This window comes from Dendropsophus ebraccatus, chromosome 7 (genome assembly GCF_027789765.1).
Source record: "Dendropsophus ebraccatus isolate aDenEbr1 chromosome 7, aDenEbr1.pat, whole genome shotgun sequence".
NCBI lineage: Eukaryota > Metazoa > Chordata > Amphibia > Anura > Hylidae > Dendropsophus > Dendropsophus ebraccatus.
Window position 1 is genome coordinate 130,366,539 of NC_091460.1, and position 21,300 is coordinate 130,387,838.

Sequence of the window (21,300 nt, forward strand, 5' to 3'; positions counted from 1 at the left end):
TCTGCGCCTAAAAAAGGCATTTCCCTCTAAATCTAATAGAACAACACTGAATAACAATGCACCTTTTTATATCCACGGTGTATTTTTATTTTTTTTTGTGTAAAAAGACTTTTTTATAATATGTTAATGGCAGGGTTCAGTGCACTGGGTGCTGTATTTTGCCCTTTTGTGCACTGATGCATCCGCCTCCTTGTGAGTATTCATCTGGTGCTCTGCAGTGATGAGCGGCTTAGGGTTATGTCACAGCAGAGCACTGGTTGAAAATCTATAAAAAGGCAGTAGGCGGGTGATTTGATGTACAAAGGGATAAAATATTACCCCTAGTGCACCGAACCTCTCATTAGTAGCGATAAGTAAGAATGATCTACCGAGTACAATATTCGCTATTATTGGCCTACTAAAAGTATTCAAGTATCTACGCCGTGCTGCTTGGGGTCTTGTTATCAAAGAGCATGTTGAAAGGCTGTTGAGCCTTTTACTCCACCCAGCCAATCTGCAGTTGTAGCTGTGTTCCACCTCAGCCGCTGATTGGCTGGGCTCCAATAATGAAGACAGATTGAAGACTGGAGCTGTAAGTATACTCCACCACCACCAACAGAGCACAATCTGTCCCCCAAGGGGTTAACTTAAACCCCTTGGGGCCAGAATTCCACTTTTATATTAACCAGGTAACCTCCACTCTGCCAAGCAGGTGGCACCTGACTAAATACTTGAGTCTCTACTTGTTTTTGAGTTGAGCACTCGAGCATTGGAAAACACCCTACTCGAGTAACCAGCACTCGTATATGTTGGTGTTTCTCCTACTTAGTGTCCCATGCCCTAATAAATTCTTCTAACCTGCTGATTACCACATTACCACTATGTCTTGTTCATTGAGGTGCTTCATATTTCTATTCAGAAGATTCTGGAAATACTTGAAAATACAAATATTTTATCTGTTGTCTGACATTTGTGCTTGACATTTAGTAGCTATAAACTAAGAGGCTAATATATTTATTGTAATATGCATATTTCTATGTACCTACAGTTTATCTAACATTTATTTAATCACAAGATGTTGTGCATTTTCCAGGTATATGGATTTTTTCCCGTATCCTTCCAACACAACCTCAGATTTCCTGTTTGAGAAGGGTGCAAATTATTTTCATTCAGAGGAAGTCCCCAAAAGAGTAGCAGCACTGTTACCAAAAGCAAAGATTATCACTATTCTTATTGATCCGTCTGATCGAGCATACTCTTGGTATCAGGTATGGTATTAGTGTCATAAATACATATGGGGACTTATAGGCTATTCATGCTTTACTGGGGGACATGCAAAGAAACTTCCTGGCACCACCTCTTAGAGGAAACTTTCCCTTCAAGTCAGTCTTTGACTCCAATTGGAAGGTTGAAAAACATGACTGTGAATTTCTCCCAAGACAGAAAATTCTCCAGAAGGAAAGCTTACTCATCTGAACCAAGCATTTTCAGTAATGTTTTTAAAGTGACTGTACCACCAGGCCCAGGCTGAAGCACTGGAGGCGGCCGACCCACCCTTAGTGGGAGGAAACCCTAGCCCCTCTATGATAGGGTTCCATTGATTCTAATGGAGTCACGTCATGGAGGGGCTGGGGTTTCTACCCACTGGGGGTGGGTCGGCCCGACTCCAGTGCTTCAGCCTGGGCCTGGTGGTACAGTCACTTTAAGGTTTCCCACTGACTTAAAGAAAATGCTAAAAGATGGAGCCAGAAAGTTTCTTTACAAACATGTAACAATATCTTTTGTATCATTTACAAAAAGAATAGTTATATATAATTTTGTAACTTTCATCTAAAAAAGAGATTGCTCTTTGACCCCTTCTGTCTTCAAATAACATCCCTCCCCCTTTGTGTAGTCTCCCTACATTGTAGATGGTGCTCTCTGTGCATCCCCTATGTAGTAGATTGTCCACTCTTTGTAGTACCCCTAAAGTAGATTGACCCCTGTATTGTCCCCTTTTAGTAGATACCCCCCATGTAGTCCCCTTATAGTAGATGGCCCCCTGTGTAGGCACCCCCTACATTATAGTATCAATAGCTTTGATAGATTGGTGGATTGTTGGCAGTCATCTGTAGCATACGCTGCCTATGTTGGAAGACCAAAGAAGAGAGCACATAAAAGGAGATCTGCAGCATCGGAGAAGCATGTGGGAAGTTAATTTTCTCCCATCATTTATTGTAATTATGGGGGCCATCCAATATAGAGGAACTGCACAGATGTCATTGAGGGGTTCACCGGAGGATCCTCCAGTGACAAGATAAGATATGGGCGGTTTGGACAGCTGTGGGACTCTCAGGAGCCTCGGGCCTGGGTGGTCACTGGAACCGCCAACAATACAGTTTGCCCCTGGGTGTACATATGAGGCAAATGGGTCATAAATAAGGCTCACACCCCTTGATCCTAGCATGCCCACCTAAAAACAATGGAATTTAAGGCATCCAAGCGACAAAACGACTTCTTATACAGGCCACAAGTCCTCTTTAAATGTTATTTTACCAATGAACATATACTTTTTAGGGGGACACTCATGGCAAGACATCATTTTACAATGAACTATTCCCCCCATGACTTGAAAGGTTCTACTTACACCTCTAATACCAGATGAGAAATAAATCTCAATAATCAACATGCTTCATCAGAGCACCACACCACAAATACTAACAAGTTTGTGGTTGTTCCCAAAATGGTTGACGCATTTTGCCTGAACCAACTGTAATGCAATGGTTGTCAGAGAGACTACCTCTACCCCTTACCCCACCTAAGCATGTTTTGCCATGATTGTCCCAGTCTTGTAGAAAATGGATGTGACTCCTCTGAGGGTCTTCATGACTGCTAGGTTGCTGCAAGATTCTTATTATGCATGCAGTATGCCATCAGTGGCCACTAGATGGCAGTATCATGTTTCACCTCTGTATTTTACAATCTCCACTCTGCTATTCTTATTTGGATTTACTAGATTCATTTATTCAAACAGTAGTGGAAAGTTATAGTTGTAAGGTACAAAGTTGCAATGTGATACTGCCATCTAGTGGCCACTGATGACATAATCAAGTTTAAAGTCTATTTACCTAGGACACATTTATACCTCACAAGCAGGTGAATATTATTAATGAGTAATTAATGTAGCAGTAGTTGGTGTATTTTTAACCTCCTCATGTTGGTATCTGTTACATAAAATAAACTTTTTATTCTTTTTTGCAACTGAAAAATATTGGTCTTGATTCGGCCTTAAAGGGAACCTGTCATCCCCCGTGCCGGGATGACAGGCTCCCGACCCCCCGCTACAGCCCCCTATACTCACCTGATCCCGCTTCTGGATCCGGTCGGGTCACAGAGATCTCAGCCGCTGCAGCCCGGCGCGCGCACTGAGAGATGAGTCCAACGCTCATAGAGAATGACGGAGCGCTGGACTCTCCTGTCATTCTCTATGAGCGTTGGACTCATCTCTCAGCGTGCGCACCTGGCTGCAGCGGCTGAGATCTCCGTGACTAGACCGCATCCAGAAGCGGGAGCCAGCGGGATCAGGTGAGTATAGGGGGCTTTAACGGGGGGGGGGGGTCGGGAGCCTGTCACCCCGGCACGGGGGGTGACAGGTTCCCTTTAAAGGGGTTATCCAGCGATACATAAACATGGCCACTTTCTTCCAGAGACAGCACCACTCTTGTCTCCAGTTTGAGTAGGGTTTGCCACTTGGTTCCATTGAAGTTAATGGAGCTTAATTGCAAACCACACCTGACCTGGAGACGTGAGTGGTGTTGTCTCTGGAAGCAAGTAGCCATGCTTTTGTAGCGCTGGATAACCCCTTTAAAGACCTCTTATTTGTTGTTGTGAGGCATTCTAGAGAAGCCCCTGTCCTCACTATGGTATATTATACACTGTAGTACTAAAAAAAATGCACTGGTTCACACTACGTATATTTCAGTCAGTATTGTGGTCCTCATATTGCAACCAAAACCAGGAGTGGATTAAAAACACAGAAAGGATCTGTTCACACAATGTTGAAATTGAGTGGATGTCCGCCATATAACAGTAAATAACGGCCATTATTTCAATATAACAGCCGTTGTTTTAAAATAACAGCAAATATTTGCCATTAAATGACGGCCATCCACTCAATTTCAACATTGTATGGACAGATCCTTTCTGTGTTTTCAATCCACTCCTGGTTTTGGTTGCAATATGAGGACCACAATACTGGCTGAAATATACGTAGTGTGAACCCATCACAGTGTAGAAATCACATTTTTTTGCAAGGCGTCTGCTGCACATGGCAGTTGTTTTTTTGTTGTTGTTGTTTTTTAACTGCCACTGCAGTTTTTGCTGCAAAACTAAAAGCATTTTTCCAAAGGAATAACTTCCTGCTGGATTAATTTCTGGCTTTGGTTAAAAAAATTCAGTGGTCATTTAAATATTTAAAAAAAAAAAGATAATTTTAGCGCTATTTTTTTTTTTGCTTATAAAGTACAATAGGGTAGCAGTTCAGTACCGTTGCAACTTTTTGTTCAAATTTTTTTTTTAAAAATCACTTGATAAATCTCACATTTACTTTAACTAATCGCAAACCATGCCACCTCTTAGTGCAAACACATAGAAGAGGAGAACGTGATGAAAACAAGCAAAAACAAGCTTAATGCTGCTTGATAAATATTATAAATATGATAAAAATATTTTTAAAAAATCACAGCCATTCATTATTAGCCCCCAAAAAGCACAAACTTCATTAAAGATATCCCATTAAATGTAGGATCGGAGATTGAAACATCGAGGCTTCTGGTAGGGCGCTCCAGTGGTGACGAATGATATGGTAAACACAAACTGGTGGTCACTTATGTGCAAAAAGTGGGCACAAAGGTAAAATAATTAACACTGTAGGGGGGGGGGGCATATTTCATTAATACATTTTGTTTAGCCAATAAGAGACCAACTGCTTGTTCAATAGATAAAAACTAATAATCTTCTGTTATATTACACGTTGACATGTTTATATTCTTCATTTTTCCTTCAGCACCAACGATCTCATGGAGATCCCACTGCCATAAAATATAGCTTCTATGAAGTCATAACTGCTGATCATAAATCTTCCAGAGAATTACAGGCTCTGCAGAAAAGATGTCTTCTGCCAGGCTTGTACTCCACACACATTGAACGATGGTTAAAATACTTTTCACCTTCACAGGTAATAGATATTTATATTTCTTTCTGATCAAAGTCCTTGGGGGACATGTATCATGTGGCGTATTTTTTTTTTTTTCGGCGGAAAGAGCCGATTTGCGAATATTTTATCCGCAAATCGGCCGTTTTGCGAATAAAATATTTGCAAATCGTCTCTTTCCGGCGGGTACGCCAGGGGGCGGAACGGGGGTGTGGAGGGGGCGTATTTTTTTCTCTTAAAGATATGCCGAAAACCTACTTCAGCCCTCAGGTGGCGTAGGTTTTCGGCTGTGCACAGGATTTATGAAGAGGCAGTCCACCTCTACATAAATCCCCGTAGCGCCGGAGATGCGGGGACATTTTTAAGTCCGGAGTGTTAAGTCCTTGTGTTTCGAAAGATTCGGATCTGATTTTGCACCATATTTATATGAACCACTTCTGCTACCAAAGGGCACCAGAATCAGGGAGGGCGGCTCAGATGTAGGTCAGGTAGTCCACATCGGCATGAGGGAAGGCAAAGAGTACAGAGGGGGTCAGGGAGGTAAATGTAGTCTGAGGAACAGGCATGGGTCAGGATACATGGAATAGCAGACAGGAACAATTCATTTGCACACAAGATAGGAACCAACACAAGGTACCAACAACATTTAGGCAAGATGGAACAGGCAGAACAGCCTAAATAGAAGAGGGTAAGCCAGGATAGGTGGAAGAAGGATAGGAAGAGATAGACTAGTCCTTTAAGGGTATGTTCACACGGAGCAAATTTGACATGTCAATTCTTTAAGTGGAGGTGAGCGAGCCCTCCAATAGAGATGCCGTTTGACACTGAGGCAGGAGGAATTCTACTGGATTGCTCAGTGTGAACATACCAAAAATCCAAGAGAGCGGCCACGTGCTTGCCCAAGTGGAGAACGATGGAATTGCAGCTGCAGTCAGAAGCTTTGAGCAAAGGTCGGGAAAAGCAGTTATGGACCTCACAGAGACGGCAGGAGAAAAGGAGCCAGAACCAGGCCGCAAGCGGTGAGATGCAGAGCGCCGATCGATGGCGTTACACACTGTATTAGAGAATTGCTTTCTATTGTCTTTAATCATTTCCATAATACAGGACAGCTACAGATTACAGTAGAAAGCTACAAATTGCAGATTTGGAATCAGCATTTATCTTGGTTACAGATGACTTTAATTTAGGGGTTGAGGAGAGTGAATTGGAGGTGATAGAGCCCCTTTAGGGTCAGAATATGCATTTGTTTATTACTTTATTAATTTATTTATGTTTGCACAACATAAAATTATATAAATCAGGTATCACTGTAATACTACTTGCCTGCAGGCTAAAAATATATTAGATTTAGGCTGGGCTCAAGCTTTTTGCAATCCTTTTTTTTTTTTTTTTTTTCTCCATCCGTTTTTGCAAAGAAAATTTTTTTTTTTTAAAAAGAAAGCAGGTCAAAACTAGAGATGAGTGAACCTGGAGCATGCTGGAGTCGATCCGAACCCAAACTTTCGGCATTTGATTAGCGGTGGCTGCTGAACTTGGATAAAGCCCCAAGGCTATGTGGAAAACATGGATATAGTCATTGGCTGTATCCATGTTTTCCAGACAACCTTAGAGCTTTATCCAAGTTCAGCAGCCCCAGATAATCAAATACCGAACGTTTGGGTTCGAATGGACTCGAACCCGAACCTGGTTGGCTCATCTCTAGTCAAAACGCATTCTTTTTTTTTTTAACGTACAAAAAAATAAGTACGTTTTTGTGTGCGTTTAAAAAATAAAGTTGCACAATTGCATCCATTTTTCCATCTGTTTTTCGCTAAAAAATGATGAAAAAACGGATTGCAAAAATGTAGTGTGAACACAGCCTTACTGTAAAATCCCTCAAGAATCTCAGATTTTTTTTTTTTTTTTTTCACAATGTCAACCTATAATTATCCTGCTATTATGGGTTACAGTATATGGCAAAATGAGGGATATATATTAAAAATACTATTCAATCTGCATCAGTCCTGTACACGGAGGACAGGGGGTGGGGGGAACTTGCGGAAATTATGACAGGTGACTACTGCTTTTTTTTTTTAATCATTTGCTGCCCTACTATTTGTAGCTTCATGACAGCTTCTGCTGTTTACATTGTCTTACATTTTAGGAACACATTTTCATACAATTCCCCCTGTCAAGTACAGCCTGAGTATGGAATGAAATATCATAGTGTGATTAATCATAATGTTTATTTTCTATATTGATACACTGTGTAGTAAAATCACCCAGATGTGATATTTCTAATCCTCCATGGTCCATCTACTATACTACTTCAATAAATGTCTAATGATTTCAGGAATTTATCTCTGAATAATATTATCTGGGGCAATTTGCATTTAATAGAGAATGGCGCTAGAAATAGAATCGGTTTTCATGTTTTTTTTCCAAATATAGAGTCACCAATGTCCTGTGGGAAATATCTAGTAGATATTATAATAAAATGCTAGTCAACATGTACATTAAAGCTATGTTCACACTACGTCAAAAATAGAGAAAAGGCGTCCGAATTTGACATTCAAAATAATGTCCGTTATTGCTGCAAATTGACTGCTATGGCAATGTATTGAAGTCAATGGAAAGACGGGCGTCCAATGCACACAATGCATTAAATAACGGATGTTTTTACAGCGGACGTCAAAATAATGAACATGATCATTATTTTCCGACGTCTTTTACAATCAGCGGACGTTTTTATTAGTTGTTCACACACAATTTTTCTTTTTTTGACTTTCTTTGGCTACGTTCACACAATGTCAAAATATCGAAAAGACGGACGATTTTCATATTTTAAAAACGTCCGTTTTTGCCGCGATTTAACCGACAGCAATTGCGATGCATTGAAGTCAATGAGAAGACGGACGTCCTATGCAAACAGTGTATTGAATAACGGATGTTTTTGCCGCGGACGTCAAAATAATGAACATGATCATTATTTTCGGATGTTTTTTGCAAACAGCGGACGTTTTTTAGTTGTAGTTCACACACAGTTTTTCTTTTGTCACCGTTCTTTCTTCGTTTTTACTATTAAATTCAATGGACTTTTCAATTAAGGCGCATCCAAAGTCCAAGTTATCCACCCAAACTGAAATAATGTACAAACCCCAGTTATTGCAAGGGGAGTCCAGACAGCTCAATAACGTCTGTTATTTCAGACTCAAAATAACGTATGTCATTTTAAACGGAGTTGAAAAAACATTGTGTGAACATAGCCTTTCTCTGTTTTTACTATTAAATTTAATGGACCTTTCAATTAGGTCCAATTAGTAACCCAAACTAGAATAATGAACCAACACCAGTCATTGCACTAAGGGGAGGCCAGGCTGCTAAATGACGTCCGTTATTTTAGACTCAAAATGACAGGTGTCATTTTAAGCAGAGCTGAAAAAACATTGTGTGAACATAGCCTAAAACTGAAGGTCACTTTTAACCTATGGTAAACATTTCATTACATAATGAGTATTGCCACCAGAGCATAGATAGATCATGTGGCATAGGAAAGGTTAGCATGAAACATAGACTTAATACATATGGTCAAAGCGTACCTAACAATACAAATAACTTATCGGACATGTTAAAAATTACTGATCACAGCGCGTCTCACTGTTGAGACCCACTGTGGTCAGAAGATACAGCCAGGGAGAGATCAATTCCCTGGCTGGCCTTGTATTTGATCAATATTTTTCATTGTAAGTCTCAGAGAAAATATTGATGGACCAAGCGGCTGGCTGGGCAGTGGATTGGGCGAACGCAATCTCTCCACAACTATATTTTCTGATCAGAGTGGGTCCCAGCAGTGCGACTCGCTGCCGACATGTTTGATCATATGTCAAAAATAATTTGACCATTTCACCATTTAAATAAGGTTCAAAACTCTAAATAAAAAAGTATCTAAATGTACCTGCAAATGATTTCTCACTAGATAATTAAAGATTTCTCCTAAGTTCTATACCCTTGGGGTCGATTCACACACAGCGTATACTTAGAAATAAAAAAAAAAAAAAAACACTGCAGTCAATTTTTTAAGCCACAAACAGGAGTGTATTCAAAAGGAATAATGTATAAGAGATGCCTCTGGACTCCGGGGTTCAACGCATAAGAAAAGGAAAATAGAATCTCTTCAGCTCTAAAACAATCCAATTCTTTTTTTCATATTCACAGTAAAACCCCATTGACGCATTTCAAACTCAAAGGTTCTTAATTATAGTTTCTTGTCTATTGTATAAATATCTTGATTGAATTGCATTGGCCCAATTTCAATTCAATCAAGTTATTTGTTCAACAGACAAGAAAATATGATTAAGAACCTTTGGGTTTGAAACGCGTCAGGGTTTTTAAGGGTAGGTTCCCAAGTAATGGATCCTCAGTGGAACGCGCTGTGAGTTTGCAGTGAAATTCTTTGCGGATCCCTTCTTTCACTTTCAATACGAATACATGCTCACAGCGGAATTGTCATCTCATATAATTGAACTAGATATAAGCATAAAATCTGCAGTACATGCTATATATGAACATTCTCATAAGCAATTATATACTTTTTCTTAGTTGCTAATTCGCTCACCAATCAGGTCTGATTGATGTTGAAGGGGTTATCCAGAAATCTTTTTCATTCAAATCAACTGGTTTCAGAAAGTTATATAGATTTGTAATTTACTTCTATTTAAAAATTCCCATACTTATCAGATGCTCTATGCTGCCACCTCTGTCCATGTCAGGAACTGTCCAGAGCAGGAGAGGTTTTCTATGGGGATTTGCTGCTGCTCTGGAAGTCCATGCCTCAGCCAGAGATGGCAGCAGAGAGCACTGTGTAAGACTAGAAAGAAAACATCCCTTCCTGCAGGACATACAGCAGCTGATAAGTATGGGAAGACTTGAGATTTTTAAATAGAAGTAAATTACAAATCTATATAACTTTATGAAACCAGTTGATTTGAATATTTTTTCGCTGGATAACTTCTTTAACATATTCCGTTTCATTACTGGTCTGTATACCTCTGTACACTGTGAAATGAAATAGAAGAAAAATGTAAACAATAAAACTGTGTCTTTCCAGCTGTTAATTATAGATGGGCAACATCTGAGGAGCGATCCGGCCATGGTAATGGATGAAGTCCAGACCTTCTTAGGAGTTTCCCCCCGTTATAATTACTCGGAGACTCTCACGTAAGTACATTAGTCTCGTTTATTAGGTTGGTGTCTGTACACCATCAGGAAGATTGCCGTCCATTAATATTTACAAGGTAAATCAATCCGAGGGTGATTTTATTACTCATAGCTAAAATATAGCTTACGAAAAACAATTGACTTTGGAAAATATGGTCGTTTTCGGTAAATCTGAGCTTAGAGGATATTTGAAAAGCCCATTTTACTTCATTTTCTAAGCACATTGTGTAAAGTGCCCTCGAGGGGAATTAAGGCAAACATTATACTGTAGACTGAGTGGATATAAAAATCTGAGAAAGATTAACAGTACTGTGCTGGCACTTGTCCATTCATTCATTTAGAGAAATGTCTCTTCAAAGGGAGATGGAACATATGACTTCTAGAAGGTTCTAATTAATATTTATAGTCAGGACGGGGCATTATAGAGGCTTTCCCTCTTTCTGTTTCTGATGAAAGGATTTGTCATAAACAAGGAAGGGTAAGTATCGAAAAAAAATCGTTTTAGATATATAACAGTAACAAAGGTTAACAAATACGTATCCTTACTTCAAATTTTAAAGCAGTTCCATACACTATTAGGCTATGTTCACACAACATGAACATCCGGACGTTTCGTGACCCCGTGACTTAAGTACCGGCCGGGTGATCTTTCCGGCCGTGAAGCTCTGATGCAGGCGCATCAGCGCGCGCCCACATCAGAGCTTCCCATAGCCCACAGTGAAGCGAGCGGCCGGAGCCGCTTGCTTCACTGTGTGAACTGACATGTCAGTTTTTTCCGGCGCCGCATGGGATCTCGGCCGGAGCGCATATGATGTGTGTACGCTCCGGCTGGGATCCCATTGAAAATAAGGCTATGTTCCACCCCTCAAAACTAAGGCCGTAGTTCTGCGGCGAGAACTACGGCCGTAGTTTTATGTAGTGTGAACATAACCTTAAAGTAAACAGCTTCAGCCACTAGAATGCTTTTAAGATATATATATATATATATATATATATATAGATAGATAGATAGATAGATAGATAGATAGATTATATGGCTATACAAGCTGTATATTTTAAATATTAAAGGGGTACTCCCTGTTTTCAATCTGTTGGAGGCACACAGTAAGGCTAGATTCACACATCGTTTTTCATTAGTAAAGAACAGACGCTTATTGCAATGGCATCAGCGTCCGTTCTTTACTGCAGGGGCGGCATTGCATTGAAGTCAATGCAATGCCGCCTGCTGTGTTCATAAATCGTTATTCTAACTCTTGATCTTTAGAACGGGTATTAGAATATTGTGCCTGTCAATTATTTCCAGACGATGTTCACTGAACAGTGTCTGGAAACATCAGCTGTTCACACAACGCAATGTGCGGCGCGGCCATACTGTACATTGGATTGGAGTAAATGACTAATTGATTTGCGGGCCCACACGACGGTGCCTGCAAATCAATTGTGAAAAAAAAAAACGTTCCTGCAGCCGATACAGAGGTATCAGCTGCAGGAACGGGCTGAGTTCAGCCCGGTGGCCAACTATTTAACAGCGTCCGTTGCTATGCAACGGACGCTGTGTGAACATAGCCTTATAATGATTTGTAAATGAAATGAGTTTTATTTAAAAGAAATGAAGTCTTCCTATACTTATCATCTTCGGTAGGTCCTGAAGGAAGTGGTGTATTCTTTCCAGTCTGACACAGTGCTCTCTGCTGCCACCTTTGTCTGTGTCAGGAACTGTCCAAAGCAGTAGCAAATCCCCATAGAAAACCTCTCCTGCTCTAGACAGTTCCTGACATGGACAGAGGTGGCAGCAGAGAGCCCTTTGTCAGACTGGAAAGAATATACCACTTCCTGCAGAGCATACAGCAGCTGATAAGAACTGGAAAGGGTTCAATATTTGAAATAGAAGTAAATACAGACATGTAGACCTTTTTGACACCAGTTGATTTAAAATAAATAAAATATCTGCAGTAATTTTAAGGTGTCTGCTTGCTGATAATGAACTATATTTTCTTTTCTGAAAACCATACATTCTATTAGTAAGTTGAGAATTTGCTACAAAGTATATAATTTCAAAGTTTGCAAATTAAAATAGTAAAAAAAAAAGGTTGTTTTCATTTTTTCTTTTCAAATCTTTCAAAGTTACATTCATATTTGTACCCGCCACATTTTGTTTATTTATATTACATGTCAATGATCTTATAATTATTTTAAGTCTGCTGATGAGGAGATATAATATATATATATATATATATATATACACACACACTAAGGGCAGTGCTTGGGGTCCTGGGTTCCAATGCCTCCAAGGAGGAGGTTGTATGTACAGTGGGGAAAAAAAGTATTTAGTCTGTCAGCAATAGTCTAAGTTCTCCCACTTAAAAAGATGAGAGGCGTCTGTAATTTACATCAAAGGTAGACCTCAACTATGGGAGACAAAATGAGAAAGCAAATCCCGAAAATCACATTGTCTGATTTTGTAAGAATTTATTTGCAAATTATGGTGGAAAATAAATATTTGGTCACCTACAAACAATCAAGATTTCTGGCTCTCACAGACCTGTAACTTCTTCAAGAGTCTCCTCTTTCCTCCACTCATTACCTGTAGTAATGGCACCTGTTTAAACTTGTTATCAGTATAAAAAGACACCTGTGCACACCCTCAAACAGTCAGACTCCAAACTCCACTATGGTGAAGACCAAAGAGCTGTCAAAGGACACCAGAAACAAAATTGTAGCCCTGCACCAGGCTGGGAAGACTGAAACTGCAATAGGCAGCCAGCTTGGAGTAAAGAAATCAACTGTGGGAGCAATAATTAGAGAATGGAAAACATACAAGACCACTGATAATCTCCCTCGATCTGGGGCTCCACGCAAAATCTCACCATATGGGGTCAAAATAATCACAAGAATGGTGAGCAAAAATCCCAGAACCACGCGGGGGGACCTAGTGAATGAACTGCAGAGAGCTGGGACCAATGTAACAAAGCCTACCATCAGTAAGACACTACGCCAGTGCCAGGGACTCAGATCCTGCAGTGCCAAACGTGTCCCACTGCTTAGCCAGTACATGTCCGGGCCCGTCTGAAGTTTGCTAGAGAGCATTTGGAGGATCCAGAAGAGTATTGGGAGAATGTCCTATAGTCTGATGAAACCAAAGTGGAACTGTTTGGTAGAAACACAACTTGTCGTGTTTGGAGGAAAAAGAATACTGAGTTGCATCCATCAAACACCATACCTACTGTAAAGCATGGGGGTGGAAACATCATGCTTTGGGGCTGTTTCCTTGCAAAGGGGCCAGGACGACTGATCCGGGTACATGAAAGAATGAATGGGGCCATGTATTGTGAGATTTTGAGTGCAAACCTCCTTCCATCAGCAAGGGCATTGAAGATGAAACGTGGCTGGGTCTTTCAACATGACAATGATCCAAAGCACACCGCCAGGGCAACGAAGGCGAAGCTTCGTAAGTAGCATTTCAAGATCCTGGAGTGGCCTAGCCAGTCTCTAGATCTCAACCCTATAGAAAATCTTTGGAGGGAGTTGAAAGTCCGTGTTGCCAAGCGACAGCCCCAAAACATTACTGCTCTAGAGGAGATCTGCATGGAGGAATGGGCCAACATACCAACAACAGTGTGTGCCAACCTTGTGAAAACTTACAGAAAACGTTTGACCTCTGTCATTGCCAACAAAGGATATATAACAAAGTATTGAGATGAAATTTTGTAACTGACCAAATACTTATTTTCCACCATAATTTGCAAATACATTCCTACAAAATAAGACAATGTGATTTTCGGGATTTGTTTTCTTATTTTGTCTCTCATAGTTGAGGTCTACCTATGATGTAAATTACAGACGCCTCTCATCTTTTTAAGTGGGAGAATTTGCACTATTGGTGACTGACTAAATACTTTTTTTCCCCACTGTATCTATTTCAGTTTTCTCCGACACTCTAAAGCATAAAGTACAGATAGGGGAATTTTGAATTTGGATCGTGATTGAACACAGAGCTGGAGATGTTGGATCCAATCATCATGAACTTTTGAACCACAATAGATATTGCAATAGATTTTTTTTAGACAATCATGGTCTTTGATATGTTACATGACCACTTTCCCATTAGGGAAATTTGCCCTCGATCCAATATGGTGGCTTTCAAGATGTATCCATGTACTGGACATATCCTCAAAGCTAGGCCATCTTACCCATTACTTGCTGGGGTACTCAAATATGTCATTTTACCTTTCATTCTGAAATAAGAAGGCGTTCTGAGACTTTTGATTCACCCTGTATTTCAATGTACAGATCTTTACATGTAAACTCGTGAGAAAAACGTTATGTCTAAATTGTATCTTTCAGATTTAGTATAGAAAAAGGCTTCTGGTGCCAGTTACTGGATGGAGGCAAAACCAAATGTCTTGGAAAAAATAAAGGCCGAAAGTACGCTGCAATGGATATGGAGGTAAATTTAAAATTAGTATTTACTATTTAGTAATACAATACAATTGGATTTGATATATTTATCTTCAGTTGGTGTACCTACAAATATTTGCAGAAAAGGCTGTACTGAAAAATGTAAATTTTAACCCTTTTACGGCCATAGGTCATTGATGCCTCAATGCCCAGGTCGTTTTGGGGACTTCCGTTTTATGAGATTATAATGATCCCATAAGATGAAGTCTGTAGCTCTGCCCTCTCTTCTCTGTCCCCTGCCGCTGTTAGAAGCCTGTAACAGTGGCAGGGCAGACAGGGGAGGGGGCAGAGCTCACGGCAGGTCACCAACAGTGGCCACACACCGGCCTTCCTTCCCCGCTGGCCTTTCTTCCCCGCCGGCCTCTGTAGCCTGAGGCATAGGCTGCAGTGACGTTAATTTACAGTGGGGGTTAAGTTTTGTACTGTATTTACTATGTATTACATTAACCATTTTACTAACAGTTCACAAACTGAGCCGTTTCAGTAAAACTGCCACCTTTGGCCTAAAATCAATAATCCGCCTTTTTTGCAAGTCTGATAAATCACCCCTTTAAACCATAATAGCATTGAGTAATATGTTTGAGAGCAGCCTATTACACATCTTATATACTCACCAAGCAAGGTAAGGACATGTGACTTCCTTCATGAGCTGCTGCAGACACTTGAAAGTGGTCTTAGTAATGCGACTTGACTGTGTTAAAGCGACTCTGTATCCACCAACTTACCCCACGAAACCGCTAGTACCATCCATTTGATGAGAGTAAATCCTTACCGGTTGTGCCTTTTAAAATGTACCCGGTGCCTTGGTTACTGCAAAAAATTAACTTTTAAACTTGCAGAGCTGTGTCATGCTGGAGTGGCCTAAAATGCCTGTGCCCCAGGTCTGTGACGCCTCTCCTTTCTTCCTCCTCATCATTAAGAACACCCTAGGCAGAATTTATATTTATTGCTGGTCTAAATAGTGCACCTGTGTCACTAAGGTACATGCACACTGTTTAGACAAGTCAGGCAGGGGTTAACTGCAGCTAAATGAAAAACAAACAAACAGTTAACTCACCTGGGGCCCGATCCCGACCTCCGCGTGTCTTCTGTCCACTGACTGCGCCGGGATCTCTGAAGCTCTCCTGAGCAGCTGAGCGTCCCATCGGAGACACTCTGCTGCCGGAAGAGCTTCAAAGGATGAGAGAGGCTTTGGTAGGCTTCGGAAGTACCCGAAGCCTCAGTCATTCTTCCGAAGCTCTCCTGGCAGCCAGTCATTTCCAATCTTCTCCGATAAGATGCTCAGCTGCTCGGGGGAGCTTCAAGGATCCCCGGCGCAGTCAGTGTATGTCACACTTCCTGCACCAGGAATGGGACAGAAGACGCAAGTAGGCCGGGAACGGGCCACAGGTGAGTTAACTGTTTGTTTTTGGTTGCCCCATACGGTGGGGATGCAGCCATTTTTGAGCCCCCCACCGTATGGGACAACCATACCCGTCGTATAACACGACCACTGACTTTTGAGAAGATTTTTTGGGGTTAAAAAGTCGTCTTATACGCCGGAAAATATGGTAACACGTTTCGTTACTGTTTTAAAGGAATCAAATGGTATTTTTTATTATGTTACCTAATCAGACAATGTTGCAGTGACCATTCCTCCTAACCATGTTCATTTCTTCTTTCCAGTCAAGAACATTTCTTTCAACCTATTACCAAGACCACAATATTGAATTGTCCAAACTTCTCCACAGACTGGGACAACCTTTACCATCCTGGCTGAGACAGGAGTTGCAGAAAGTGAGATAGCATTGAAGAAATGGACTTATATACAATTACAGCCTTGTGGGTTATTTTTTTCCACTATGAAAAAATGATAATATGATTCCTTCCCCCTCACATTTTTATGATTACCGGTAATGATCCCCTGAATAAGTTACAAAAATTCAAAAACATTTCTGATTGCACAGGGTGCTATTTATCAGCCCCATTACTGTCAGAGCTTTTCTCAGTAGCCTAGCTGAGAAGTACTAGAATGTACAAGATACATTACTACATTAAACATGGGACTCATACATCACCCATTACTTTTGATAACAAGAGACTTCCAGTAACTGTTTTATGATTGGAATCCTTCATATAATACAACATGCAATACTGTCTGAGAAAACCAAAGCAATGGGCAGGAGTAGCTTGCAGTGGAATCGAAGGTTAGTTTTACAATCAGGTTGAATAAATCATACGAAATGCCATTTTGAACGTTTTTTATCATTCATTTAGTACCTTTGAATTTTGGGCATTTTAAATGCTTTTTTTCACCAATAATATTCTAGGTATTGGGATTTTTCAATACACATTTACGACGTTTTAGCAAAAGCCAAGGGGTTCGCTGTGTGTATCACCTCCAGCTGTTATTTTCTAAAGAGTTTAGTTCAATAATAGCTTCCTGCAGTTCTCAGAAGTGCTATATAAATCTTTTTTTTTTTTTTTTTCCTTTGGTCATTGATAATTTTTTTTTTCATCGTACACATCTACCACGTAAATGTGTATTTGATTGTGTTTTTGACAGAAATCCGACTTCAGTCCTCGCCATAATGTCACCGGAGCTTTATAGTAATCCTTGAAAGGTCATCACTGCACAAAAGCTTTTAGTTCAATTATACTTGCCGAGTCACAATGGCTAAACTTTAAGAACCCAATTAACGGGTTTTTAGTCCTAAAGTCTTTAGCTCTTAGGGAACTAATGCAAAGGTTTTTTTTTGTCATTTAATTCTCAAATAAGATGACATTTCAGCCATTGCTCGAAAACACGAAATCTTTTGTTGTTGTTGTTGTTGTTGTTGTTCTGTGTATGCTAAAATATTATACAGTTACGGGGCAATTTAGGGTAAAATAGCTATTTGACTTCAGCACTAGAAAATTGACTGCCTATAAAAATATTTAAATTCTGCTCTTCTCTTGTAGAAGAAGTAGCCGTTGCAGTTATCTAATATAAGACCAGAACATTTTTACATTTATTTTCCTAAGCTTTTGATCTCCTCCAGTTTAGAGCTGATAAAAATATGTTTTTTTTTTATCTATAGGTAGAGAGGCCATTAAAAAAAAAAAAAAAATGATACAATTCCTAATCCCCCAGCTGCTCATGCTTGTCACCGCTTCTTCCTGTTTCCACTGACAAGTCATTTCCATTAGGACAGCCTACTCAGCCAGTTACTGACTCAGGGTATGTGCACACTGAGGAATTCAGACGGAACCTGCGTCGCGGAATTCCCAGCTTGTCTCCGTCCATGTCATAGACTCTATTCTATACACGGCCGGAATCCTTCCTCCGTCCAAAGAATGATCAAGTTCATTCTTTGGGCAAAGGAAGGAATCCGCCCGTGCATGGAATGGAGTCTATGATATGGGCGGAGACGCGTGCGCCTACTGCAGTCTGCAAGCGGGCGCGAGGGACGGATTAGTGTGCACATACCCTAAAGGCCCTATTCCTTGGGACGATTAGATTATCGTTAAATCGTTCGAATCTTAACGATAACTGTTTGTTTGAATAGCAGTTAATGATTAACGACCGAACGAGAAATCGTTGATCGTTTAATAAGACCTGGACCTATTTTTATTGTTGCTCGTTCGCAAATCGTTCGCATTGAATAAGATGTCGTTCGGTCGTTCGCAGTAGTGACGAACCCAATAGCGACGACAAGATGACCGCAAGAACGATCGTAAGTAACGATTATTGTTCCATTAAATGGGTGAACGATTCTGGGTCTTTCACAATAGCATTTGTTTGGATCGTTTATCGTTAACGATTATGCAAACGATAATCATCCCATGGAATAGGGCCCTAAGAGAGACAAGAGAGAGCAGGACAATTCCTGTAAGGATGACAAATCACAGGAAGAAGCGGTAGGAAGTAAAGACTGGAAGTCATCGCAGGGGATCAGGGTAAAATTAATATGCCTTTTAATTGTGTAGTCTAAGGCGTCTTCTCCTTTGTGTACACCAGTGTACACCAATCTTCCCTTTTCCTTTACTGCTTTTGTACGGTAAAATCACTTAAATAAAAAAAAAAGTTTCACCCTAACTTTTTTATTTTTTAATTGACACAATTGTACGGGAGTTTGTTTTTTGGGGAATGAGCTGTAATTTTTCTTATTACCATTTCTGTGGTACAAGTGACCTTTTGATCGTTTGGGTTGCCACTCACCGTTAACCCTTTAGATACCTCTTTTGCTACTGGCTGATGCATCTACAGGGTTAAACTGCTGCCACCTGAGTGGCAGTTGCAGCAGAAGCTTGGTTGGTTGTAAATGACAGCTAAGCTCCTGCCACAATGTTGTGTATATACTAGGCAGTGCACACAAGATCACAGTGATGGATATATACATTATGAGGCAGCACCAAGCACCTACTCATGACTGATATGTCCATCATTGTCATTGAGGGGTTAAGTACTCAATGTGACATACGTAGCAAATCTAAATAAAAATAAATGATATTTTGTTTAAGATTTGGATTTACAGGTAAAATTAAAGTTATCTTCTATGTTTTATGATTGACATAAATGTTACTAGTGACTCTGAATGTATGAATCTGAGTATTTGTGCTTTAGAGAAATACTGAAAGTCATGTGAAATTATAGAGAATGTTTCCAAGGTGCTGAAAGACATGAGGCCTTCCCATCCACTGACCATGTCAACAGTCACACCGCCATGCATGGCTGTTACTAGCTTTCTCTCTGTAAAACAATTAACAGTCTGTCGTTTATCTTTCAACATGTTGAAAGGAAAACGACTAAAGGCCCTACTCCATGGGCCAATGGAGAGGAGCAAACAAGCACTATCAGTGCTCGTTTGCTCCTCGTTCTCCACTCGCTGCCGCCACTATTACAGTCGGCGGCAGCGAGCAGGTGAGTGTCGGAGGGGCCTCTGGGAGCTGCAAGGGGGCTGCCCGGGTGAACGATTGATCATCCGGGCAGCCCATAGAGAATAGCGGCGGTATGCTGCCGCTGCTCCTATTCCACGGAGTGACGGCAGCAGATCGCTGCTATATCGGTTGTTTGTTTTTCAACATGTTTAAAAACAAGCGACTGCAACGGCTGATCGTTGCCTTCTATTCCAGGGGATGATTATCGGCCATAACGTCCGATATCTGCCGATTACGGCTGTTAATCGTTCTGTGGAATAGGGTCTTAAGATAGCAACGATCTGCTGCCGGTGCTCCATGGAATAGGAGCGGTGGCAGCAGACTGCTGCTATCTACCATGGGCTGCCCGGACAATCTAATGAACACCCAGACAGCCCTCCCCCCCCCCTGCTCCCCGTGGCTCCCCTGCATTTACCCGATAGCTGCCAATGCGCCGGCAGCTAGCGGGAAACAAGAGGCAAACGAACGTTGACATCGCTTGTTTGCTGCTCTGCATCGCCCTGTGTAATAGGAGCTTCATTTTTTACCATAATGGTCCATTTACACGAAGCGTTTAGACAAGTAAATCATTAGAAAAATCGTTATTGAGATCGGTTTTAAGATCGCTTAAGCCCATCTCACACATAGGGTGAATCTTTGACAGACTGTTTACACGAAACGATCTTTGACTTTTTTTTAGCGAACGACCAATGACGATTTGAGTACATGTTGAAAGATCGCAATGAACAATTTCTCGCTCGTCGCTTGATCGTTCGCTGTGTTTACACGAGCCGGTTACCGCTCGAATGTGATCGTTATTGTGGAAATTTGAACGATAATCGTTCCGTCTAAACGCACCATCATTTGCAAACGAATTCCTTCCAAATCAGACAATGTGATTTTCTGGATTTGTTTTCTCATTTTGTCTCTCATAGTTGAGGTCTTCCTATGATGTCAATTACACATCTTTTTCAGTAAGAGAACTTGAACAATTGGTGGCTGACTAAATACTTTTTTTCCCTACTGTATCTATCCATCCAGCCACCTCTATCTATCTTAATACATATTGTAAATAGTATAAACAATATTTCATTTACTTTCATTAACTCTTTCCTTTACATTTCCAAATTTGATTTTCATCCCTTTTGTTGTTCCAGTGTATAAACCTAATGAGGACGTCGACGTGCGGTCTTCGCTAATTCTGGAGAAGACATATTGAAAACCATTGCTGCCCCTTCCTAAGGCACGCTATATAACATCAGCAAGAAGCAAATAAAAAAGAGAAAAGGACTATAAAAGACTATGCTTTTCCACTGAGATATATTTATTTTTTACTGGAACTGTAAGATATATATATATATATATATATATATATATATATATATATACACACTAAATAACCACTACAAAACCTTTTATTTACAAAAAAAATAAACTTTTTATTTATGTCTTTTATTACATCTGCTGTGTGGAGCACTTTGATCTCTAGGGCAAAATAAAGATTTTTGTTGGTATTGGCGCTTGAGTGAATGTTTGTTCAGAGAGTCAATACTGTCATTACACAAGCATAAGCGGTTATTGTGACAGTTGCCAGCAGT

At 40.4% G+C, this 21,300-nt stretch overlaps 1 protein-coding gene across 1 annotated transcript in view; it reads left to right on the top strand.

The window, feature by feature from the left end:
* Positions 1-21,014, top strand: part of LOC138797035 (bifunctional heparan sulfate N-deacetylase/N-sulfotransferase 4-like) — a 218,748-nt gene extending 197,734 nt beyond the window's left edge. Inside the window, exons 9-14 of the mRNA XM_069976807.1 lie at positions 1,073-1,247; positions 5,024-5,194; positions 10,257-10,366; positions 14,711-14,813; positions 16,490-16,600; positions 20,860-21,014. Coding sequence (XP_069832908.1) covers positions 1,073-1,247; positions 5,024-5,194; positions 10,257-10,366; positions 14,711-14,813; positions 16,490-16,600; positions 20,860-20,901 — 712 coding nt within the window. The 3' untranslated portion in view covers positions 20,902-21,014. The remainder of the gene's footprint in view (positions 1-1,072; positions 1,248-5,023; positions 5,195-10,256; positions 10,367-14,710; positions 14,814-16,489; positions 16,601-20,859) is intronic.
* Positions 21,015-21,300: the final 286 nt, after the last annotated feature.